Source organism: Nilaparvata lugens, chromosome 5 (assembly GCF_014356525.2).
Source record: "Nilaparvata lugens isolate BPH chromosome 5, ASM1435652v1, whole genome shotgun sequence".
NCBI lineage: Eukaryota > Metazoa > Arthropoda > Insecta > Hemiptera > Delphacidae > Nilaparvata > Nilaparvata lugens.
The window spans coordinates 28,934,257-28,961,561 of NC_052508.1; the positions used below are offsets into that span (position 1 = coordinate 28,934,257).

Below are 27,305 nucleotides of genomic sequence, written 5' to 3' on the forward strand. Positions count from 1 at the left end.
AAGTAAGGTTATGAACATGGTAAGGTGAGTGCCATATGGAAATGAAATAATTCATTTATTGACATGTGATATTCTAACATATGTTGTAATCATTGGAAATAACAAAATAATATGATAGAAATTCAAAAAAGAACATCTGTTCTGTTATTGCTTTCTACCTGATTCCACTCAACCTCAATAATATTGTTCTGATAATTGATAAATATGTTTGATATTATTATTAATTTAATAGAAGTATTGTTTTGATAATCAATATTTTTTTCACAAACTCTGTATAATAAATAATATGGCGAATGTGAAACAGCTGCATCACAGAAATTATGTCAACAACATATATATGTTTAGGAAAACCATAGTTTTGAACTTCATTTTCCTGATGCAATGTATAGGCCCAATGTATGGATTATTAATTTTTTAGCTAGAACAGTTTTTTGAGACTGCTAAATAAACGTCTACAGTTTTATCAATGCTGTATCGGCAATACAAAAACGCATGCAGTTAATATGTCTTTAAATAAAGGTGTTGACATTCACATGAATTAATTATTCTCTACCATTTTTATTTTATTACAATTTCAAAATTATTCGAGCCATGATAGAATTATTGACTCACTGTAGAGTCTGTCTAAAATTTCAATATTGAAATGAGGGGTATTTTGGCAAGCTGAACAAAAAATAAGATCCTATGCACCTTTTCGATATTTCCTCAAATGAAAAATGAGTTTTGTGGGTTGTCAAAACTCCCCCTGAAAGGAAAACTATTCAACTTATCCTATCGTTTAGTAAATTAACAATGATTTCTGCGTTGAATAACATGTTTCTTGCCAACAAGAATCGAACTCTCTAAATGGAGGTAGAATGATAAGGTTGACAACTTTCAGTTCTGTTGTTTTAACATTTTTTTTAAACCACTTTCAAAAAGTTCATGTAGTACCTACTATTGTGTTCGAGAAACTCCTGGGGCTATCATAGTTTCACAACTATTCTGTACCACACTCCTATCTCTTGCAGTCGTTAACCATATCTATAATAAAATAAAGAGTTGGCTTATACACGTACGGGATAGGAAAATTATGTTTGACGCATTATCACGTCTGAACTACTGGACTAATCAACTTGAAATTTTGCATATAGGCTAGATTCTTAATTAACCAAGGATGGTTATAGGTCTATTTTCAATTCTTCAAAATTTCATTACGTCAAGTTTTCAGATTATCAATTTTGAAAATAGATCCTTGCGAAGCACGGGTTCCTGCTAGTTCAACATTTATATCTAATATAGGCTATTATAAACAGACAGTCTGTCTACTAACTTTGATTATAAACTACTAGCAGGGCACCCGTGCTTCGCTACGGGAATTGAAAGATAAGATTATTTTTGTGAACCATTTATAATCTAAATTCTACCAAAATTGTTATAATCGTTTTTGAGATTAGGCCAAAACTTGGCATGAAAACTATTGAGTCCAATCATTGATGTGTTGGAAGTGCTCTGTAGAATAGTAGTCCAATTACAGCGAATTTTGTAGAATATTGGGCGGGGTTCGAGAGTCAACCTCGACTTTATTCATTGGCAATTGATATTTCCCGTTGACAGTTATCAAATTAGCAGTGATCATGTTATTTTTGTTTTTGCTTGATGCAATTGAAGATTAAATTCCAAATTAAGTTGATTCGGAATTTGATGACTCTGGTATCTATGGATACTTTGCTTATTCTGGATTTTTTGACATAGCCTGTCGCTTACTTTTTATTTCACTTATCCAAAAGTGTAAAAGCTGCCAATCCACTGATTCTTTCTTCCATGGAAGTCCATTCATACATAAAACTCCATTCATAATAGTTAGTATAACATTTATTGTGGCTGATTTCTCATGTCCTAAACTTTACTATCATAAATATTGAAGTGGGATCATTTTAATGTGAATTTGCATAAATCTGAATAGAGTTTATTCACTTTGATTATTGACTACCATTATATGATTTCTTTCTGATCTTAGCTTGAAACCAAAAGCTAAGGGTTAAAAATTGGGATGTAAACTAACATTTAACTTATTTTTATTTCTATCCAAATTGACAACTTTAGAATTTACTTGTGATCTATCAATATCAATAGGTTTGTCTTGTATCATGTAATGACATCATGAAGGGAAATGGGAGCAGCTGATGGAATATTATGTTTTTTATATTTAGTTTTCAGCTGATTTTGAAACATGAAAATATCAGGCCCAGTAGCACAAAACAATGTTCAATTTCAATCAGGATTAAATTTCATGAGAATTGATCAGAGCAGGGCTTTTTTTAATAGATAGCATCTCTCATTGTTTCTCTTGGTATTTAGTCCAGAATAGGAATAAACAGTGCAACTGGCTCTCTCAAGGCCATGGCTGCGTACAAACATAGAGCAACAGAGGAACCAATACAACAAAAGCTGAAGAAATTAGTCACATTTCTATCACCTCACAATGAACATTAAATTCAACTACCATATGTTTGGAGAGGTCGATTATGAATTTCTTCTGCTATCATCCTGTCACTTTCTGAACCTATTTTACCAGATGTTCCAGAATACTTTAAAATGAGGTCGCCAAATTTGGTATCTACTATAATAAATAATACTATATAATACTTTAATAAACTACAGCTATTATAATCTTTCTCATTTGCTCACACTCTCTTACGTTTTCAACAGACTATGGAAAACTTTTTTCTGATCAGCTGCTACTTGAGGGACCAATAATCCTTTCTCAAGGAACTTCAGCAAATTTTCCCAGAGTTGAGACCTGTTCCAAAATAATGATTTTTTATTCGCAAACCCACTATATTCCTGATTTAATCAAAATCTTTAGAGCCGTTTTCGAGATCCGTCCGACATACATAAATATCCACAAATACACATATTCAAACAGAAATTGCTTACTAAGTATAATTGGCTTCAATGATTATGATTTCATTCAATGAGAGCTTATTTCACATAATAATAACAGCTGGCATCAAAAGCAAAAATGTCAAACATGATTGAAATTGAAACAGTAGCAGTCATCAACATTATTATCTTCATCTGATCTGAAGTAACCAAATTATAGTAAGATTCACATCAATGTGTCAGCATTGTTTGAATGGGGAGCATTGATGCTATTAATAAGAAATACTGCCACTCAACAAACTGTTATGCATATTCCCCAATATTTATAACGAAAGCCACCTTCTATTTTCTTTGGTAAAACAATCAATATCTGAGAATAATATTGATGCATGGGAAAAGCGCCTTAATTCTATGGAAGATATTAATTTATACATTAGGAAAAGGAACAACAGCTATTTGGCCGTTTTAATAAATAACCCCTTTCTTTCGCCCAAGTTAAATTTTGGCCGAATTTCTTCATTCTTTGCAAACAGATTCCACAACGGACACTTCTGAAGTTTTAAAAATACCCTTCATATATCATACTGAATCATTAAAATTTCATTGAAATTGTTTAAGCAGTAATCGCGATCGGATATACAAACAAAATGAAATTAGTCTCGATAGAATAGGATCAATTGATAGAAGCAACTCCCGTCATAAAAGTTTGTTTTATGAAAAATAAAAACTATCTATACTCCCAGGAATAGCTCCGATTGAAGCAGCAGTGCCCAATCAATTTGTTCTCGATAAATGCATTTTGATTAGTTCTTCAACTTGGTGCCAACCTAATGAAGTCATCTCAACTTATTGCCAACCTGTCAAAACCATTAATTTAGTTGCCAGTTGACAACTGTTTCGAGGAGGTACTCTCTCTAGATTATAGATCTATAATAACATATGATATGGACATTTCTATTATAATTAAGAGATTGGGAGAAGAAAAATATACATGCTAAAAGACGAACTTTGAACCCTTGAAAACCACCCTTAGAGTTGAAATATCGCCAAAAGATTTCTTAGTGAGCACCTAGGACTTTTAAGGAAGCTATATTCCAAGTTTTGTTGCAATCCATCCAGTAGTTTTCCAGAAATCGTGATCAGTGAGATAAGAATTTTATAAGTATAGATAATTATTTAACGAAAATCCCAATTAAATGATGTAAATCACCTTAAGACTTCTGCTACTGCAAATAATTATTAGGATTCTCGTTATATATAATAACTATTCATTAATTAGCACTTTAATAAATGCAATTTCTATCTATAACTTTATAATATTATATCCTTCTAGTTGTGACCCTGGGTCCCAGAAATCCAGGCAATTTTTGTTTTAGTAATAATTCTGCTATTGTGACCATTGTAAATTTGTCAGTATAGACACTTAACCTTGGAAGAGTGTTAGAGCTGACTTGTTGTTTTCGTGAAATGACCCTTTTGGGTCCACAGGACCCAAGGATCACGACTAACGTTACTTTTTCATTTCTTTCAATTTTACATTTCTAAGCTATAGTGATTCAAGCAGTCAATGTGAGTCTTGAACAGAGACTTCGAAGAATGTACAAATAAGACTTCTAGATATCGATTTCATGCAGTGATGCTGAAGATAAATTGATATAGTGCAAGATAAGAATATAGACCCTGAGTAGGATGATAGTGAAACCAATGAACTTGATGTGATCCCAGGGACACTAAACCTCCCCTGAAAGTGAACTATATATGACTTTTTATATTTTTCATGTTTTTAGTATTGTTTCATGTAGGTTTTATTATCTATAATAGTATTCATCACTTTATTTTTTACTTTATATAAAATAATAACTGAATGTTACTTTTCACTACCCTAAAAATGCAAGGTTTCATTTTTTAAATTGTAATAAACATAAAATTTTTTATTTACATAAGTGCTCGTTGCGTTCATTATTAACCCTTGGACATAATTAGAATCATAGAATAACATTATATCTTGAAATATTCAATATGGAAGAAGTGGGTCTCCAGGACCCATGGTCACAACTAACGTCAGAAAAAATAGGGTCACGACTAAGATATAGAAATGTAATACAGTGGAAAATATACGCTAAATAACGTTCACGTAGAGACAAATTTCGAATAACAATATAAGTTATTGCTGAATTAGTATAAAATACAATAAAAGTTTCTTGAGATGAGTCATCAGTCATTTTCTATAAGAGAAAGAAAATTTCCAATGCAATATTTTTTATACCTGATCAGGAGTGAAGCTTCATATTTGTGAGTGGCTTTCAGGGAGTGATTATCAATGACTTGTTAATCGAAATGTACATCACTATGTCATAATATTATATCCATGCTCCTTTATGACTAGAACTCACACCACTATATTATATGCGACACCAATAATGAGAAGAATGATGCTCTCGGGGTCCGAGCTTGTCGCGGGCATTGATATAGGTCTCATTGCGCTTATTAGAGAGAGTCAGTAGCATCACATACCTTAAAGGCTACACTTTCACCTTATTCAAATCTGAAAAAAGTAGTGCTCTTTGGGGTTAATTAAAATACAAAGTATTTGCAAGAAAGATTATATAAAAATACCATTCAAGGATGCACTGCGCATCTCAAATATTGAATGTGATAAGATAGATATATATGACTTTGTCGTTCAATTACAAGTAAAATATTAAAATTGTTGACGAAATGAGAGTAAAATAGCTTACCTATGGTGGATGAATTTTCAGACACTCTGTGAATGAGGACACCACATTTTGGTGTATCGAATAGTGTCTCAATTTAATACGCCCCATGAGAACTATAATGCCCCGAGACTCGCTCAGACACCAAGAGTGGAACAGTGAAACAGCGTTCTCCCCATACCTGGTGACTTAAATGTAATTACCTTATTGCTGCATGTAATACGCTAATTAAGCTACTAGATATCAGCCAAAGAAAGCGGTTAGGTACATCAGTATTGTAATATTTTCTCAATACCTCTGTAAATGAGTTGAAACAAAAACTAAGAGGCTCAGCATTCTGATTTAACTGTTTTAGCTTAGTGAAAAACGTAGCAGCAATCTATTAAACTTATTCCTTTGCAAAGTCCACTATTTCGGTTAAAATTTCTTGTGAAGTTTGAAGAGACACCAATACTTGAAATTGGCTGAACGTCTCTGCTGGTGAATAAAATTAATTAATGCCAATTCCAATAAAAAGTCGCCTTTGTCAATTTGTAAGAGGGATGTAAGTTGAAAAGAATTTTTGCAGTTGATCATGATTCTATTTTAAAATAGACTTACTTTGGGATGTGTTGCCCTGAATTTTTTAATGAAATTTGGCCTCGTCAACCATTCGCATCTACTCTGTACACCTGCGAATTTCCATCTAGCTGTTTACCCTGTTGTCAATATTTGCAGTAGCAGAAGTCTTCGGGGTGATTTACATTTAATTGGGATTTTCGTTTGATAATAATGAACCAATTAATATTAATTCAATTTGTGGTTTATAGTTTACATGAGGCCAACTCAACAGAGCTTTCACCAAGTTATTCCGTACCTCAATTGTAGCACGCGCGACAAATGAATGTAAGGTTGCGGGTTTGGGACCAATCAAACTCTCTTTTTTCTGAAAATTTTCAATCCTGATGAAGATTATCCAGGTCATTTTGATAAAATAAGAAATGATTATTCTATTTTTCAATGTTTCCTGAACATAAGAAGATAGCATTTTACAACACAAATTTTTTCAACGTGCAAAAGCACGGGTTAGCAGCTAGCATATATTATAAAAACAAATTATCAGTAAGAAGTGAGTTCTTTTGAAATATTCATAATTTTTTGGATGTTGCGCAAACCCCTAGACAGCTGCTGGAGTCCTCTTATATTACATACGAATCTGCTCTTAAAATTCACGAGACAGGGATTATACTTTATCTTACCTACTACGTGAATCACCCTGAATCTATGACCATACAACAGATCGACGGACTTTCTTCAAGTTTGAAAGTTTCTATAAATTTTCCGTTTTTTTTTTTATGGAAATCATTAAAGAAATTTCAATAGGCCTACATATAAATAGTTCACTGTGTGAATTTCTTAGATTATTTTTGTCCTCATCCACGTAGCTAGATTGATTTTTTCACGTAGAACTCTATTTTCATCTAAGAGGCTCTTCTTAGGATTGACTATGTTAATTTATGTGAATTTGTCACAAAAGCGACTATTATAGTTTATTTAATTTTCAATGATATGTTGCTAAGCGAGCCTATAGTTTGATTCAAGGCGAACGTGTGTTCTGATTAAAAGTACTAAACACAATATATTATGAAACCACGAATTGAAATTGGCAACCACTTTTATAAAAGTTTATTTATAAAAACCACCTAAAAGTGGTTGACAATTTCAATTTGTGTGGTCAATATGGAAAAGTACCACAACATCACACAGAACACAACTGTAACAATATAATATCATGATACAGAATCGCATTCGTATAAAGGAGCGACATTCTATTTACAGATTTCATCTTCCTCCATGAATTCTTGTCAACCAGTTACCAATTACAGAAATATTATGATTTTAAGAAAATTGATGCTAAATATCTATTCGAAAATACAGAATATACTCTTTCAAAACAGTACCAAGTACAGTTGTTAAGGGATAAAAGTGGCTGAGTTATAAATGATAGTACTCCAGCATTACAGTAATCTTGATCTGAAAATCTTGATGTTCATACTATTCAGAGTGTTAAATAGACCAACAAGTTTCGTGAGTGGTATTCTGATATTAAAATGTTCCATTAAATGTCAGTCCTAAAATACTTTGTTACCGAGATAATAATGGCGGATGATTGCACATCTTTCTTCAAATTTTTGTTTTTAAACATTTTTGGCGGCCTCGTGAGAGTATTTAAGTTCAATGAATGTTGAGATAATGAGAAAAATGTAATTTTCCAATTTCAAAATGATAAAACTAGGGTACTTATTGTTTAACGGTATTTTAAATCAGAGGGAAATATAAATATGTACTTTAATTTGATTCTGAAGAAGAAATCTTAAGTTACTTTTTTTGTGTAAAACACAAAGGAGACAGAACAGACAAAAAATAGCACATTTGAAAAATCTCTGCTTCGATTGAAAAACAAAATATAATTATGAGGTTTATGTGCCTTTTATCTCAACAATCATTGAAGTTGCGTATTTCAAATTGGTTTTATGCGATTTCTCAGCTAATTTCACGTGAATTGTTGATTTTAGTACCCTCATAAGGCCACATAGAATATAAAATTCAACTTTTGATAGAAATAAGCAATCTTCCGCCATTATTATCCCGGGAACATAGAATTGTAAAACCTATGTTTACTGGAACTTTTTTCTTTATTTTAATGTAAGAAAACCACTCACGATGTTTGTCTGTCTATTGCTGAAACATTTCATATACATGCATAATATGGCCCAATCGGAAATTTTGAAGAATCTGCTGAGCTCTAATCAATATCATTCATGATAAGTATTTAAATTAGAAAATGCTAATAATCTCCGCCTTTGGCTTTACACACACCGATTTTTTATTTTTTTGAATAAATATCGGCTCTGAAATCGTTCGGCACCCACTTCACGCGTTCATTTGCGCAAGGTTTATTTCAAAGAATAGGATGTTACTAGGAAAACTACTCCCGAACTATCGTGAGAAAGTTTTGAACGTTTTCGAGACAGAAAAAGGTACATTTTGGTAGCAAATCCTCATTTGGATCTTAGAGAAATTGTTGATCGATTATGATTATTATTCCCACTTTCATAAGTATTAATATTACTTGATTACCATGAAATTTTTTTTTGAAAAATAACTATAAATTGATAATTGATTTGAATGAGAGAATCTTTGTTAATTAATACTTCATATATTATGATATCTATATCTTCGGAAAAATTGAAAAATCATATAAAATGGGGTATAATAAAATAAAAATATTTATTTAAAAATTACAATTAGTCCGATTGATCACACAAGAGGTAAGTAATGGAGCAGCAATAGGCTACATAGATTCTTCTAAGAAGCAGAATGATAAATAATAAAGGATAAATTATACATAGAGTGAGATAGAAGATACATGATAGGATAGGGTTAGTTACAAAGACAGTTAGGTTCGATGTATTATAAGTGTTTTAGGAACGGTTTATTTTTACTTGCAGCTATTCAATATGTGTAACATCATTTAGTTGATTGATGCATTATTTAGTTTAATACTATCTGATAATATTCTGACAGCATGACCTAATCTAGAGTAATCTGCACAGAGCATACGAGTAAGGTGATGACTGCTGGTTGGATGGATTATATTTGCAGGTTGTTGGCGAGCGAACAGCTCAAGCCTGTGCCATCGGGCTCGACGTTCACTTTGGTGATCACTCCGTTCTCGACAATCATCGAGAAACGCTTCGATCGCAGACCGCCAAGAGGGGGAAGCACCTGCTCAATGCCGAGACTCTTTGTGAAGTCACCCGTTGGGTCCCCCAACATGCGCACCTGTAATACGAAGCAATACACTATAAAAAATAATATAAATAACAAAAGGAATAATATCGGCATGGACAGTAAATGATGCTGCCAACCAGCCCAATGGCTGTTAACCAAAGAAGAAAGTAATACACATGGATTTTTGCAAATTAAAAACAACAGCAACACACTCGGATATAATAACTATATTTTACAAAGTGATGGTCAACATCATTCAAATGGTAAAGACGCGTGACTCCAGTTCAATCTTCTCGAGTATATTTTACAATATTACTTTGCACTAAGTATCTTAGTACTTTTGTACAAAGATAGAACAGCCAGATCTTGCATTCAATAAGGGTAAAAGACATTTGAAAAGACACATTTTTGTAATTCTTGGAAATGTTATTTCTTTACTAAGTACATACAAGGATCAAAAGCTTGGATTATTTATCCGTGTGCCGGGGAGGAGTCGCTGAGAGCCTGAAAGTACTCGAATGATATTTTCAAAAAAAAGAAACTAATATAATAATAATATGAGTTCGTTTTAAGGCACAAACATAAGTTTATTTATGTATGTTCATCCTTGCCCTATAAACCTCAAAAATTGCATTTTCCAACTTTCACTAGCATAGATCTGGACAGAATAACATCTACTTTTATTCGTGACAGTGTAAAGACAAAGAAATTTTAAAGTCAATTTGGGAAAATTACGGGTGATCGTTTCTCGAGTTATCTGGTGAAGTGGGGATTCACAAGAGACAGGGTTTCCAAAATAACAATCTACATTTTTGTGCACTATTCACGTACAAATATAATATTCAACAACAATGCTACTTCACAATAAAATTCAGACGACATATATATGTTTACTCACTTCCGAACACGTCTCAGTTTTGCAAGCGGCATTGCCGATGTGTTCACACTTGCTCTGCATAGTGGGAGTGCGGCTCAAACCATTTATTGCCATACCAGAGTTGTCCACACTTTATGATGTTTTGAAGTGGTGACCACACTCGAATAGCCTATTTCTCTATTTAATCATAATTACTTCTAGAATAATCTCTTAGGCTCTATGCACATTGTCGCTACTGAAATCGTACGATCAGAGTCGCGGATACTCCAGTCCATCAGACCGTACGACTTCAGTCGCGTGTTATGTTCTTTGCCACTACTCTAGTTGCCAGTAGCCGTTCGACTCATTTGAAATTGTAATAATCGGATTATTTCTACCAAGCCTTTAACTGAATACAGTATGTGCTTTTTCAAGTTCCCTCTACTGCGCACAACTTCTAATTTTATTAAAAACAGTCTAAAATCAATTCTGTTAGTGACTGTCGAGTCGCCAAACAACGCAGTCGTCCAGATGCAGATTCTGGAATATTCTAGTCTGTGTGTACCATTTGAAAAAATACGCTGCGTCACCGAGAGACCGATTCGAGTAACGCTATTTGGGTAGTAACAGTATCAGTATAGCGCAACAGCAAGAAGAAACAACTTTTTTCTTAAAATTGATTGCCGTAAACAAGACGGGCACAGTATAGGCCTACATACTGTCTAACGGCACTACTTTAGATAATAGAATAATATTCACAGTAATATTTTTAAGCCATCTATTCCTACAAATCATAAGAACACAAATGGAGATTATGGTTGTATACAGAAAAAATGTTACTTTTTGAATATCACTCCAGTAAGGTGGCGACCATTACTTTGCAAACATTGTCTAAGTCTCACTGACATGCCGTGACACCTCTGGTGTTATTGCACGAACTTCTTGTGACATGTAGTTCTAACAGTTAACACTACCACCCCTTGTAACTGTTGTTTACCCGTTGTTTTAAAACTGTTAGTGCAAACAGGAATGACTTTCCTGCTTGGAAAAGGCGCACGAGGTGGAAGATAAAAATTTAAGCGGAACAAACGATATGTGCAGATGAAACTTGTGCCATTTTCTAAACAAGCTGTGGCAATGAAACCGCGCTGTTCACCAGTCCACCTCTCCATAGTTACTAACTTACAAACGTGCAGAACGTTCTGCTCACTGCTGCTTCCCCCAATATTACCTGCAAACCCCTTAAATAGACTAGCATTCTTAAATCGTGCGGTTTGACTGCCCCTACTTGTAGCAGTTACAATATTTGTGAAATTATAATTAGTGCACTTCTGTCGAAACGACACCACTTTTACTTCAGATTCAATCTAGATTTTCCATCGACTAACATATTTTTCGAAGTAACCTGCACATATGGAAATGATAACGGTATCACATATAGATAGGACTCACATAAATACATCCTATACATATATTGGACTGATAAGGTTATTTTTTTTCAACCCGCAGTTAAGTTTATGAACCATGAAATTGCCACCATGCCTGACATTACATTTTCAATAATGTTTTTCATATATAAAAAGGACTGTAGCAGGACAGAACATACACACCTTTCCTTGCACTTTGTGAGCCTCTCCCCAAGCAGCCATGACAAAGGGGTCATTTACGGAAATACAAAATATTTCTGAAAAGCCCTTCGCTTTGAAATCATCAGCTGACTCTACGTAGCCTGGTAGATGCGTCTGCAACACAAAATATGAGTAAGTCACACCGTGATCTAAAAATTATTAGACACACTCAAGAGTTTTGGTCAGTCATTGGCCCATATGAATAAAACCAGAGCAAATGCTCATGAGCAAGAGCATGGAGCATAAGGTTTGGCTCATGAGCAAAAGGTAGAAGCAAAAGCATTTGCTCATTTTTATATGAATAAGCTTTACTCTTACCTTATGCTCCTGAACTCTAGAGCAATAATGCTCACGTATTTTAAAGATTTTCCATCAGCTGATTCGCTTTTGTAGCCTTACTTTGTTTTTATAGCTCTCGGAAGCGCTAAATATGCAAGTAGGGGGCACCGCTTGTGTTTGCGTTGTCTGCTCTGTTTTCTATTTATGAAATGAATAGAATTTTAGGTTAGTTGAGTTTAGAATTTTGAAATAATAGCCAATAGCGTGAAAAAATGACATCTCTATAATAATCTTCAGCATATTCTTATGATATCAATAGCCTTCTAATAATCGTCTACACTCTCATCTTCTTAAATGCCTATTTCCTATTTTGTGATGGCTACCTTTATACCTTGATGGTTACCTTTCAGGTATCTTTTTATTTATTCTTTTGTAGGAATAATGGTGATATATATCATGGTTGAATCTAAAAAGAGTTTTATAGTTCTCAACTATTGGTTATGATCGTATCTGGTATATTTTCCTCTTCCTCATACGAATTAGTTGAGCCATTTTACTATGAGCAAAAGGTGATAAGCTGCTCTAGACTAGACTCACCGTTTTTGAAGCATTTGCTTCAAAAGTTGAGCAAATGATCTAGTTTATTCATACAATTTTAAGTATAAGCTTTTACTTTTGAGCAAATGCTCAAACTATTTTTTTGATGAGCATGAGCAAAAGGTTTTGCTCAAGTTTATTCATAGAAAATGGAGCAAATGCTCCATTTTATAGAAGTATAAGCAAATGCTCAACTTTATTCATATGGCCCATTATTTCATTACTAGGTTTACTAGGCTTCATACTGCCTGTGTACAGAATAAATCACACATCAATAATTCTTTTTTTTTTGCTGAGGGTGATACCCACATGAGCTCTAGGCTTGTACGTGGGTAATGAGGCGAATGACAATGAGAGGAATGGACCTACAGCTCAAGGTTGGTCCCGAACCACCGAGAAGCGATTTTACAACTCATGAATCATTTTCAGAGGAGCTGGCTCAAGCGGTCTCCTTTCCAACGGAAGTACCAGGCGCATGATTCGCAACTTATCTAAGCGATAGCTTAACAGCGCGACCATTGAGTCAAACCTCTCCCGGTTATTTTATTGTGTATTATTTTATTTTATATTTTGTAATACTGATTATTTGCTTTTAAATGCATCATATGATAATTGTCGATATGGTTAGTATTATTGTTCATGACTAATGAATAAATAAGTATGTAGGTAGGTATGTATATAATATACTTTAAATGCATACTACAGTCTAAGAAGGTCATCAATATTTTCATAAATATAACCGTTTCAGTAATACTTTTTCGAAACATGAAATTTCACAAGAAAAAACATTCGAAAAAGTTTTTAGCTAAATAAGAAAGGCTTCTTCCACTCTAAAACCAAACTTTTGTCATATGAATTTGACATGTGCTCTAAGAAGTTAAATGTATCTTCATAATACAAAAATAAATGTAACTGAGTCTGTGCCTCTAGAATGGAGTCTTTGATCATACGGTGAGAATAGAATTTGACCTCCTTGAATGGAGTCTTTGATCATACGGTAAGAATAGAATTTGACCTCCTTTTTGCCTGAAGATTACCATAGCTATGGCTAAATGGAAACAGATAACTGCTTCACGTTTAAATAATAATTTTTAATAATGACAATGGAAAAATAACTACGATGAGAAGTTGAACATAGAAATACATGGATATCATGAAATTATATTTCATGATTATATACTAAAACTATAACTTGATAAAAAAAATATTATCAACAAATGAATATGTTTTGTTATCTCTAATGTATAAAGCCATCAGAATATATCTGCTATTATAAGAGAGTTAATCAATTATTCACAGTGGTAAGAGGCATTAAAGACAACAGTCATAAACTATTCAACAACCATCACGCACAAGAAGCCGAGACAAATCAATAAAACAAACAGATTAGTTAAAAATAAACCGTTTCACTTTTCTCATTATTGATCCGATAACTAAATTACTACGGTACCTCTTTCAGAGATGATCAGAGTTTTCCAGTTATTTACTACTGGAATGCTTGCAAAAATTGACTTTATGCTACAATGAATGATTTGAATGAATTACAAAATATTGTCGCACACCTTTTCAAAATGAATTTTTTCAAGTTATTGAAAAAATTTCAATTCTTCAAAAAAAGATCAGTTTTCTACCGCCTTCACCAGCTAGGAGCAGTATGGGCAAATTTAGAACATTACAATAGTATTAATCTAATCGGACTTACCGGTAATAATTTTGTTGTATTTTCACAATAATGTGCATAGTTGTAAGATAACTCCATAATAGGAAATATTCAACTATTAAAAAAAATCAAATTTGTGAATTCGTTTCATTCATATTTTGAAAACCTTTTCTGTTTTCTTATATGGGATCAAGTAAATCAACAGGAAGTATAATTAACAATGTATGATTGTGAACTGTTCGGCATAAAATATCATGATAAAGAAAGATACAAATTATATGGCAATGAGACAATGCATCTAATTCACTAGAGAAAAATTATACAAAATAGAAAAATCGATTGAAGTAGACAAGGTATAGGAATATATCCTTTGCATTAGACAGATGATTAATAATGTGAAAAATAATAAACAATTTAATTGAGGTCAGAACAGATAACTTTTTAGAAAATAACCTTTGGCTTTTAATATTTTATCAATGCCATAATTTTTATAATCACACTAATTATGTTAGCAGTCCTATTTTCAAGTGATAAAAAGCTATGACATAGCAATTTTCCTTGCATAATGACCTGCTTTATGCGAAATTCAAGTAGTCATGATTGCATTTTGATTTGAAGCCCTACTTTGTTTAAAAACCAACATACTAATTCATTATTATCTGCATTTAATAAATTATTCTCTATGTTTAATTCAATGCTTTATGAATTGTTATCACTTTTGTTTCGAATATTATATGCTTTTATTGCTCAATAATTCACACTCAACTGTTAGAATGATTCAAGACTTCAATGATCCTCTGATCAATAGAAGATCTGCTTCTTATTTGTATTCTTGAGATATGATCATATTTTGAAGGAAATTTGATCATACAACATGAAGGTTATAGCTCATATTTTATGAGCATAAGTTTTATAGCCCTATAGGCAGAACAGAGGCAATAAAAGATTCTTATTCTCAGATGCCGTGTTTCATATTGAGAAAATACATTCCCAAGTTATATAGCTAATTTATAGTGCATTATATGGCCATGTACAGTGGCTGTTATTGTATGATGGCTGTGATAAGAGAAATAAGCTGAAAGAGTAAAAGACCTTGTTATTGTAAGGTGCCTTCATTTATATGTTAAAAAAATGAAGTGAGAGAAGACTCGAATTATTAAACCCTCTTGTCAATTATCTCCTCTCAATTATGAATCCTCTTCTCAATTATGAAACAAGATACTTTGAACTTTGAATTCATTCATTCAAATTATCAGACACTTACTAAATTAATTATTTACTGGTCAGGATTCATTATTGAAGATGGATTGGAAATAAATGAGCACTTTTACATTTAACCTATGAAGAGACAAATTGAATATAAATTAAAACCAGTCCACGGTCTGAAGGACAAGGATATCAACCTTGTCAAAATATTAATTGAATAAGATAATAGATAATATTAAGTAAAGATGAAAAACAGGATGAATGTATTACTCAGCAAACATGTGTATACATATCTGCATCAAATTAGTAAGGGCCTTCATCAAAGTCCCCAACCCACAAAAAAAGCTTGGACTATATAAACAACTTTGCCCCCTGTGGGTTGGGAGAGCTTTGAGTCGAACATCATACTCACGAATGTGTATAACACCAGGATTCACCCACAATATCCCTGATTGTCGAAGGAGGCGACTAAAAGGGACCCCAAGGCAACTCCAGAAGTTGCCTTGCCTTCAAACCCACGGGATCTACCCCATCAGGGCAGTTTCGGAGGGGCAAAAAAAAGAAACCCAAGATACCAGAGATGGGTGAAATTCGAGGCCCAAATGTAGGTCAAGAGGCTGAGTCGAGGGTGCCCTAGAGGCGATTTGGCGACCCCTCCTTCAGCGGAAGGACCTACAAAAAAGCCAGGAGTGGAACTCACGTAGGTCACGAGTTTATGGGTGGAGAGGCCAAAACTCAACAATGCTCTAAGAAGGACGGCCATTTAGGCAAAACTTCTTGGGAGAGGTGAGGCTTTTGAACCTGTGAAGTTTCGGAGGGGCAGAAAGAAAAAACCCAAGAGACCAGAGATGGGTGAAACTTCAGGCACAAATGTGGGTCAAGAGGCTGAGTCAAGGGTGGCCAGGCGCCCTAGAGGCAACTTGGCCGCCCCTTCCTCAGCCGGACCTTCAAGGAAGGCCAGGAGTGGAACTCACGTAGGTCACGAGGACTAATCAGTCTGAAGAGACTGCCAAGCATATTACACTGGATTGCGACAAGCAACCAGGTGATGAATGGGATGTTAGCATAGGAAAAAAACTCCTGGTTCTTGTAAAGGAAACAGGTTTTGGTTTGCCTAACTAACATACTACTTGGGAACACAATAAGCTTCGGTTGACGTGTGGGGTTCTTTGAACCTTTGGATACTTGAATCCGTCCCTTCAAAAATAATAATAATAATAGGCCTTTAAACAATTATTTGTTCGGTACTATTATGTGGGTCTTAAACATGGATAATAACAATAATGAAAAGGAAAAGATTAAAGTATTTGGAAATAAAGTCCTGCGTGAGATTTAAGGGTTCACTTATAGGGCTTAGAATATGAATTCTATTCTATTCACACACGAGCAACGGGAATGGGGGAGAAAACATAACAAATAAATTAGGAATCCTACAACAGCGCAGGTATTGTGACTTTACTTACTTACTTGTTACTTCCGGAGTCTTCACCACGGTCCAAGAATTTTGTCCAATTATGGGTGAACTGGTAGAAAAAAGCCGAGGGACTGGCTAGACCTATGCCATGTACTGAGAAGAGTTCAAACTGAAGAAATTGTTGGTGTCCAACCCAAACTCCAGGAAGTCGACCCAGTCAGAGATGGTTGCAACAGGTGGAACGATAGGAGAGGCATGGAGCTACAGAAGGATAATTTATATTAAGGATCGATTTTCCTAGAAGTTTCTAGTTGGAGCGGGCAGATGTCAACTTGGATATAGATGGTCTTAGGATTAAGTTTAACTAGTATACTAAGATTAACAGTAATTTTGAAATTTGATCAGTCTCTCAATGAGAGTAAACCTAGTGACCTTTGGATGAAATAGTCAAAATTCAATAGAATAAAAACATGAACGATGGTAAAGTTGTTGAAAGACAGATAGTGATAAATATAAGATAATAACCTTTGAGCAGCCAGGCGTAAAAGCACCTGGAACTCCGAAAAGTATGACCTTTTTATTACTGGTTTCATCCTGAAGGTTTACTTTGTTGGCTGGTGTGTTTTCGTAAAGCTCAATTGCTGGAATTTTATCTCCTTCCTGAAACAACATAGTTCTTTGAAGTAAATAAAAAACTTTGATAATAGACCATGTAAAAAATGTAATAGACGTTTATCAAATGCTGAATTGTTCTTTTACAAGTTTTTAAATTGAAGACTATTTATTATTTATAGGGGGGGCACTTTAGTTTATGGGCCGCGGAATCTAGCATTGAGACCTACATAGATCGATAGAGGAGATCAATACGAGATCAACCATGTATAACATTGTTGTCGATTTTCAAGGATTAGCTGAAAAAACATGGCGGAAAGTTCAAAATTTTTATATCAATTTTTATTTTTAATAATTTTTTTATGGCTTAAATATGTTTAAAACTAGTGCAATCTTATGTAAAATTCGACGAGGAATCCAATGAAACTAATTTCAGGTTCGTAACTTCAGTAGTTTTTGAGATATTGCAAAAAATGTGCAGAAAAATGCAAATTTTTTGCTTTAAAAAAGGTTAACTTGTTTTCATAATAATTAATAGGTATTTTAAACTATTGGATTTAGTAGAATGATGAATTCTAAAGAAAAAATGTCAAGTCACTTGATAGCCTAAACTCAAAATTGTTCGAGATATTTGGGAAAATAAAAAAAATTGCACACTCAATAAGTTACTCTTCAATTCTCAAATTTAATTTTTCTTTCTTTACTACTTTTTGTGACTACTAAATTGGCTAAATCTCATTGGGATTTTTGCAGGGAATTCATTAAAATAGATTTGAGGTTAGAAATTTTTATAGATTATTAAGATATTTGGAAAAAATACAAGAAAATGTAGTATTTTAGCTTTAGAAGAGTTCAATATGTTTGCATAGGCATAGTGCAGACCGATATTGAGGATCACATTTTATTCAGCTTCCAATGCAATTCAGAAGCTTTAAAAGATTGTAAAAATAATTGAATCAAATCAAGCTTTTCCTAACCTACGCTTTTTCCCAATGTAAGCTTTTCCTAACTAAAGCTTTCCCTAACCTAAGCTTTTCCTTATCTACGTTTTCTCAACCCAAGCTTTCCTCAACCTAAGCTTTCCTTAGACCCAGCTTCCCCTAACCTAAGCTTCTCCTAACTTAAGCTTTTTCTAATCCAAACATTTCCTAACCCAAGCTTTCGCCAGACCCAGCTTCCCCTAACTGAGCTTTTCCTAACCTATGCTTTCCCTAACCTTAGCTTTTCCCAATCTAAGCTTTTCCTAGCCTAAGCTTTTTCCTAACCTAAGCTTTTCCTAAGTTGGGCTCTTTTTAATGCAAGTTTTCCTAACCCATCTTTCCCTGACCTAAGCTTTTCTCAGACCCAGCTTTCCCTAACCTAAGCTTTTCCCAACCTTAGCTTTTTCCCAACATGAGCTTTTCCTAATCTAAGCTTTTCCCAACCTAAGCTTTTTTTCCTAATATAAGCTTTTCCTGAACTAAGATTCCCCTAACCTAAGCTTTTCCTGACCCTAGCTTCTCCTAACCTAAGCTTCCCCTAATCTAAGCTTTTCCTAACCTAAGATTCCCCTAACCTAATATTTTCCTGATCCGAGCTCCTCCTAACCTAAGCTTTCCCCAATCTGAGTTTTTTCTAACCTAAGTTCTCCCTAGGTAGCAAAAAATGGAGTTGCAATATTTTTATTTGCCCAAATATCTCGAACAATTTTGAGTTTAGGTAATCAAGTGACTGGACATTTTTTCTTTATAATTTATCATTCTACTGAATCCAATAGTTTAAAATACCTATCAATCACCATGCAAACAGGTTCACCTCTTTTAAACCAAAAATTTGCACTTTTTCAGACATTTTTTGCAATATCTCAAAAACTACTGAAGTTACGAACCTGAAATTAGTTTCGTTGGATTCCTCGTCAAATTTTACATAAGATTGCACCAGTTTTAAACATATTGTAGCCATAAAAAAATTATTAAAAATAAAAATTTTGAATTTTCCGCCCTGTTTTTTCAGCTAATCCTTGGAAATCGACAACAATGTTATACATGGTTGATCTCTTCTTGATCTCCTCTATCGATCTATGTAGGTCTCAATGCTAGATTCAGCGGCTCATATACTAAAGTGCAGCCTTTATGGGTCCAAGTTGAATAAATTTACACAAACTGAGATAATAATTTGGTTTGTAACCATTCATCAATTCTATTCTAGGTCTATATAATCACAAAAAGTTCTTAATAGTCTCTTTAAATTAAGTTCAAGTTAGGTAGGCGAGTAGTTAATTTTTTGATACGTGGATCACCTTAATTTATTACAAGCTAGGTAGGTAAGATTGTTTCCATAACCTAACTTGGTTAACCAAAGTAATTTTTAACATTCAAAATCAATTACAAATTATTGACGTAAGGAATCACAGATTTCATCAATGAACAGTAATTTAAGTTACTTATATTACCGTAAGTCAAATGTATATAATAATATTCTGATTAAAGAGAATTAAATTATAATTTGAGGTTAACCAATAAACTAACATAACTGCTATTGTAACTTCAACAATTCTAAGTTTACTTAGCCCATAAAATTGTTATTAGTAAGTATACCAAGTAATTAAAATAGTTCTGAAACATCAAACGTCTAAACGTCAGACAACATAAAATGAAATATTATGGGGAACCGGCAACTTGGAAGGCTAAAAATTCTATAATTGTGTAATATTACTAAAATTAGGTCGTATTGTAGCCAATAGGTACTTTAAAAAATTTCTATGATTCAAGCATGATAATATTTGCATTGGTTATATGTTTAGTTATCTAGTAGGTACCTGAATTAAATAGTAATAAATTACCTTAGCGGGCATATTGAGCGAGCAAGACAGATGAATTCGACGTGAAGCTTCAGGTAGGAATGTCCGAGTAAAGGTGTTACAACCGGTATTTTTCGTTAAAACCAAACACAGGTGCTTAGCAAGAATCGATTGCATTTATAAAAAATGATGAAACTGTCCAATATAAAAAGAAAGAAAACAGACTGATGAAATAATAATACGATATCAAACTGCAATGCAATGCCGTATTCAATAACCTTGAGCTTGAATAAAAAATTGATCTATCCGTTGTAGTGTAGCAGACGAACCAAAACGCAAAACTGACATTAGTTTTTAAAACATTCAGCAACTTGAAAATCGATATGGCTTGAAAGAAAAATAATGAGATTTTTTGAAATATGTTATATAATTTTTTCGTGTTAAACGATTATTGGATATTCATGACGCATTGAAGGAAGCGGTAATTTTGAAATAAATTATGTGTGCTCAACTCTAACAGACTACAACCGCTCAACAAATCAACTTATTCATAAACCTTGATTCAATCTTTTAAAAACCAAAACGTTTCTATAATATAGTAACTTATTTTAGTATTTCACGTTTTCTGCACGTCTCGACATTAACGATGAGTATAATAATTTATTCAACATACGTACAGTACAGTAACTATGAAAAAATGAAAAAATACCGTACATTCTCCCCGTTATTTTTTATATATATAATTTTCACCTATTGAGACATCCCATTTTTCCAATTTTATCAAAGAAAAATCGAATAATCCATCAACCTTGAATCTTTTTCAGCACGACCGGGGTCACTTTTGTCACACCTCGCGAAAAAATATTCAAATCTGTTCATCTCCAAATCTTTGTCATCCGAAATCAACGATGTTCAATATGGATAGTCGTAGCCCTGAATCAGGGTAACTTTGATCAGATCACAGAGGAAAGAAGCACTACAATATTTGGAGTGCGGCAAAGTAGGTACTTTGCCGCACTCAAATCTACATTCCCGCACTGGGTGTGGGAATAAGGTATTTTGCATACTATAATATTGATGTGAGAATGAGCACTTTTTTGGGCAACTGTAGAAAAAATGTTTTGCATTTTATCTAATAGAAGAAAATATCCACCTTGCTTGAAATTAATATAGGCCCTTCCCTGCTGAATATAACTATTGTGTTGTTATGTTGCAAATTTGGAGTGTGGCAAAGTACTTTGCCGCACTCAAATCTACATTCCCGCACTGGGTGTGGGAATAAGGTATTTTGCGTACTATAATTATTGACGCGGGAATGAGCACTTTTTCGGGTAACTGTAGGAAAAAAAATTTTTCCCACAGATACCTTGAAAATTGACCATTTCTGCACTGATTGCAGGCCGTAAAGAATCACTTTTCCGCACTAGTGTGCAAAGTGAGTACTTTGCGTACTCTAGATTTGCAGCATGACAACGAAAAATAGTTAGTAGGTTATATGGAGCACCAGTGCAGGAAAATCAAAATTAAGTTGGTAACACTCATAGTGAGGCCCACGTTATAATGACAGTGGACAACGGCATTGCCTTGCCATTATGTGCCTTGATTATAGTTCAATGCTTACATAAGATAAACCCCCTTCAAGCAGTCAGATAAATTTTCAATTGAATTACTAATCATTATAATTCAATTATTATTATTCAATTTTAAATAAATTAAGGCTTTTATTGATAATAAAATTCCACAGAAAAACATTTGATGGATTTCAGGAAATTTTACTCATAATTACCCACTTTTCATATTCAATGGTAACTGTAGGAAAAACTTAATGTGAAATACATGTGCAAAGTTCCTCTGCTGCACTCAAGAAACCATTCCGCCCTCACCTACGGCTTGGGCATAAACGTTTCTTTCGGTGCAGCAAACTGTCACTTTTTGCACTAGTTGCACAAATAACTATTCCCGCACTGGAGCGGAAAAGTGATTCTTTGCATTCTGTAATCAGTGCAGGAATGGCCACTTTTCAAGGTAACTGTAGGAAATAGTTATTTGTGCAACTAGTGCGCAAAGTGACAGTTTGCTGCACCAAAAGAAACGTTTACGCCCGAGCCATAGGCGAGGGCGGAATGGTTTCTTGAGTGCAGCAGAGGAACTTTGTGCACTTATTTCACATTTAATTTTTCCTACAGTTACCATTAAATATGAAAAGTGGGTAATTATGGATAAAATGATGGCTGAAATCCATCAAATGTTTGTGTGTGTGATGCTGTTATTAATAACAACCTTAATTCATTTAAAAATTAATAATCCAATTGAAGTTGAAAATTCTCAGCCAAAGTTCTCATCTTTATTCATTCAAGAATCAGAAAAAATACAGATAAAACAAAAAATTGCATTCAAAATACACGCCAACAGCATGGCTGAATGGCTGAACCGACAAGCGCGCGACCTAGCGGGAAGAATCGTACCTAACTTCGTTTCATCCAACTAAAAACAGTATTCAGATATTTAGACATGGTTAACTTACTAAATTACCGAAAAATAATAAAGTAAACTAAAAAATATTTATAAAATAACATAGACAACAGAAAATATTTTATTGTAGTATATTCTAATGTTATTTTATTAATTTTATTGACATGGATTTTGAACGGTAATTATTTAACCTGAAAATTTGAATTTCATAATGTGTGTTTGCTACATTTCTCATTGCTTATAGTTGAAATAATTATTACTGTAAATAGAAAATAAACATTATTTATTATTAAATGATAAGTTATTATTATTAGATAAACAGTATTCTTGTTTTGGATTTCTAGATTGGGAACTTATCATAAATGTAGGGTAGCCATTGAAATGATTCCTATCTAAATCAAACCACAGTCATTGTTACCAACATATTTTTTGTTTTCGTGCACTAATCCTCCATATAACCTACCAACTATTTTGTGTTGCCATGTTGCAAATGTGGAGTGCAGGAAAAAATTTTCCCGCACTAGAGCGGAAAAGTGATTCTTTGTGTTCTGTAATCAGTGCAGGAATGGCCACTTTTCAAGGTAACTGTAGGAAAAATAGTTTTCGCCACACTTGGATGTAATGAGCTGGTTTACGTGCGTCATATGGAGGCCGAAAGTGATTGTTTTCCGACCAGGCCGGTAAAACTTTATGGCCCTAGGGCTGTAAAATGACCTTGAATAACAGCTGATCGTGTCCGATCTCACAAAAATCATAGAGATAATCTTACAGCTTTGAACACATAGACAAATTAATCAATAAAAAATATTAATGCGCACCATATAAGTATAAGCAAAGTTTTGCTGCAAAACTTTTGTGTTTTTGGATAGGAGAATATTAAACTGTTAGTCATGGGTGAAGTATAACATTTGTGAGGCTCATTGATGGCGAAAAAACATATCCAGACAAGTAATATGGCCATTTCTACACTTGCTGATGACTTCTTGTAGATGAAGTATTATTATAATTGAATCTCATATAACTTTATAATATTCATTCTATTGTCATTTAGACTGAATTTAGAATAATTCTGTCGTTGAATGGTTGCAATATTTATTATCAGCATTAAAAATACTAAAGATTTGCACAAACAAACATTTTATTTGGTGTAGGACATGTTCACTGTCTATTACTGACTTTTCACATTCTATGGTAACTGTAGGAAAAATTTAATGTGCAATACATGTGCAAAGTTTCTTTGCTGCACTCAAGAAACCATCATTCTGCACTCGCCCATGGCTCGTGCGTAGACATTTCTTTCAGTGCAGCAAAGTGGCACTTTGCGCACTAGTTGCACAAATAACTTTTCTGCACTCCAGATTTGCAACATGGCAACTCAAAGTAGTTGGTGGGTTATATGGAGGATTAGTGCACGAAATCAAAAATTAAGTTGGTAACAATGACTGTGGTTAGATTTAGATAAGAATCATTTCAATGGCTACCCTACATTTATGATAAAATCCCAATCTAGAAATCCAAAACAAGAATAATGTTCATCTAAATCATAACTAAATAATCATCATTACGAATTCTCATAATTTAATAATGAAAATAGTTTTTTCTATTGATAATTATTATTTTAACTGCAAGCAATGAGAAAAGTAGCAAATATACATTATAAAATTCGAATTTTGAGGTTGAATGATTACTGTTTGATATCCATATGAATAAAAAAAACATAAGAATACTACAATAAATATTCTCTGTTTATGTTATTTTTATAAATATTTTTCAGTCTACTTTGAGCATTTTTCTCGGTAATTTGAGCAAAAGTCTAAATTTCTGAATCTGTTTCTGTAGTTTTTAGCTGGATGAAACAACCTTAGGTACAATTCTTCCCGCTATGTCGCGCGCTTGTCGGTTCAGCCATCTTGCAGGCATCCCAATCAGCTTTTGGTGTGTATTTTGAATGTGAATTTTTTTTCTATCTGTATTTTTTATGATTCTTGAATGAATAAAAATGAGAACTTCGGCTGAGAATTTTTAACTTCAATTGGATTATTAATTTTTAAATGAATTAAGGTTATTAATAAAAGCATCACACACACAAAAATTCTATGGATTTCAGCCATCATTTCACCCATAATAATTATTCACTTTTCATATTCAATGGTAACTGTAGGAAAAATGTAATGTGAAATATGTGCACAGAGTTCCTCTGCTGCACTCAAGAAGCCATTCCGCCCTCGCCTACAGTTCGGGCATAAACGTTTCTTTCGGTGCAGCAAACTGTCACTTTGCACACTAGTTGCACAAATAACTATTTCCTACAGTTACCTTGAAAAGTGGCCATTCCTGCACTGATTACAGAATGCAAAGAATCACTTTTCCACTCTAGTGCGGGAAAAAATTTTTTCCTACAGTTACCCGAAAAAGTGCTCATTCCCGCATCAATTATAGTATGCAAAATACCTTATTCCCACACCCAGTGAGTGCGGGAATGTAGATTTGAGTGCGGCAAAGTACTTTGCCGCACTCCAAATTTGCAACATAACAACACAAAAAAGTTAACACGCTTTATGACGGTAGAGTGCGGCAAAGTAGAAGAAATGTTGGTAAACCTGAATTATGTTGCTGGCTGGAAATTTTTGTAAAACAGCTGATTATTACCGCGAGATATTGAATAAGAAACAGTAAAGAAACAAGAAGTTTTGATAGTATTCAATATCTGTATTTTATTTCCATTCAAGTTATCATAAACGATTTTTTATGTGTGAGATGCCTATATTTTTAACTGAATACATTGGAAACATTTATCGACCATTTTTATGATCAAGGAATTAAGTATTTTTATATCTTTATTTACTTTTGTGGTTAGGTTACTCATGTTAGTGATACTAAAGCTGTGATTGTTATATTTTCAAAACAATAATGTATCATTAGGTTTGAAACATAAATATTTAACTAAAAAAAAGTTATTCAGTCCTTCAATTCCCCGAGAAATCTCTACTCACATTTTCGTAGAATAGTTGATACAAATTATTATAATTTAGAATCGTCCTTTCTTCAAAATAAGGTTAGTTTTGAAACAGCTATTTCTAATATTAAAATTGGATCAAATGGTATAAAAATATGCTAGCGCGCTTTATTTTGTCTTCCTCTTTCATTTAAAAAAAATTTGAGTTGATATCTTCAATAATAACTGAGATAACAGGAGGAGCACACGGCTAGAGCTTAGCCAAATATAATGTCCATATAATATAATTCAATCACGTTTTAAATAATGAAGTATAATCTTAATATTATATGTTTCATGCTGCTACTGGTCGCTTGGCCAGAAAAGCAAAACGATCAAATTGACATGTTTACTAATGTATTTACAAGAAGAAACAAGCTGAAACTATATTTTTACACTAATTGTGTATAATATTCATTCAGACTCAAACTTGAGGATATTTGGAACTGGAATAAATAGTACACATGAAAATTTCATAGAATGGTCAGGTTAGACTTAAGTCTGTCCTGGGCCTGAGGGCTGATCACTAGCCTAATCCTTGATCAGTCCGGGCATATTAACTTATTTATTCATTTACATTAATAGAAAAATAAAATATAAGCTTACAGCTTTGAACACATAGACAAATTAATCAATAAAACATATTAATGCGCACCATATAAGTATAAGCAAAGTTTTGCTGCAAAACTTTTGTGTTTTTGGATAGGAGAATATTAAACTGTTAGTCATGGGTGAAGTATAACATTTGTGAGGCTCATTGATGGCGAAAAAACATATCCAGACAAGTAATATGGCCATTTCTACACTTGCTGATGACTTCTTGTAGATGAAGTATTATTATAATTGAATCTCATATAACTTTATAATATTCATTCTATTGTCATTTAGACTGAATTTAGAATAATTCTGTCGTTGAATGGTTGCAATATTTATTATCAGCATTAAAAATACTAAAGATTTGCACAAACAAACATTTTATTTGGTGTAGGACATGTTCACTGTCTATTACTGACTTTTCACATTCTATGGTAACTGTAGGAAAAATTTAATGTGCAATACATGTGCAAAGTTTCTTTGCTGCACTCAAGAAACCATCATTCTGCACTCGCCCATGGCTCGTGCGTAGACATTTCTTTCAGTGCAGCAAAGTGGCACTTTGCGCACTAGTTGCACAAATAACTTTTCTGCACTCCAGATTTGCAACATGGCAACTCAAAGTAGTTGGTGGGTTATATGGAGGATTAGTGCACGAAATCAAAAATTAAGTTGGTAACAATGACTGTGGTTAGATTTAGATAAGAATCATTTCAATGGCTACCCTACATTTATGATAAAATCCCAATCTAGAAATCCAAAACAAGAATAATGTTCATCTAAATCATAACTAAATAATCATCATTACGAATTCTCATAATTTAATAATGAAAATAGTTTTTTCTATTGATAATTATTAT

At 33.4% G+C, this 27,305-nt stretch overlaps 1 protein-coding gene across 1 annotated transcript; it reads right to left on the reverse strand.

Annotated features, from left to right (window-relative positions):
• Window positions 1-8,825: 8,825 nt before the first annotated feature.
• On the reverse strand, window positions 8,826-21,085 carry LOC111060847 (peroxiredoxin-5, mitochondrial). The gene is made up of 4 exons (XM_022348532.2): window positions 20,427-21,085; window positions 17,519-17,653; window positions 11,820-11,951; window positions 8,826-9,404 (listed from the first exon to the last, which is right to left on the reverse strand). The coding sequence occupies exons 1-4, from the start codon at window positions 20,559-20,561 to the stop codon at window positions 9,213-9,215; spliced, it is 594 nt and encodes a 197-aa protein (XP_022204224.2). The 5' UTR covers window positions 20,562-21,085; the 3' UTR covers window positions 8,826-9,212.
• Between the last annotated feature and the right edge of the window lie 6,220 nt (window positions 21,086-27,305).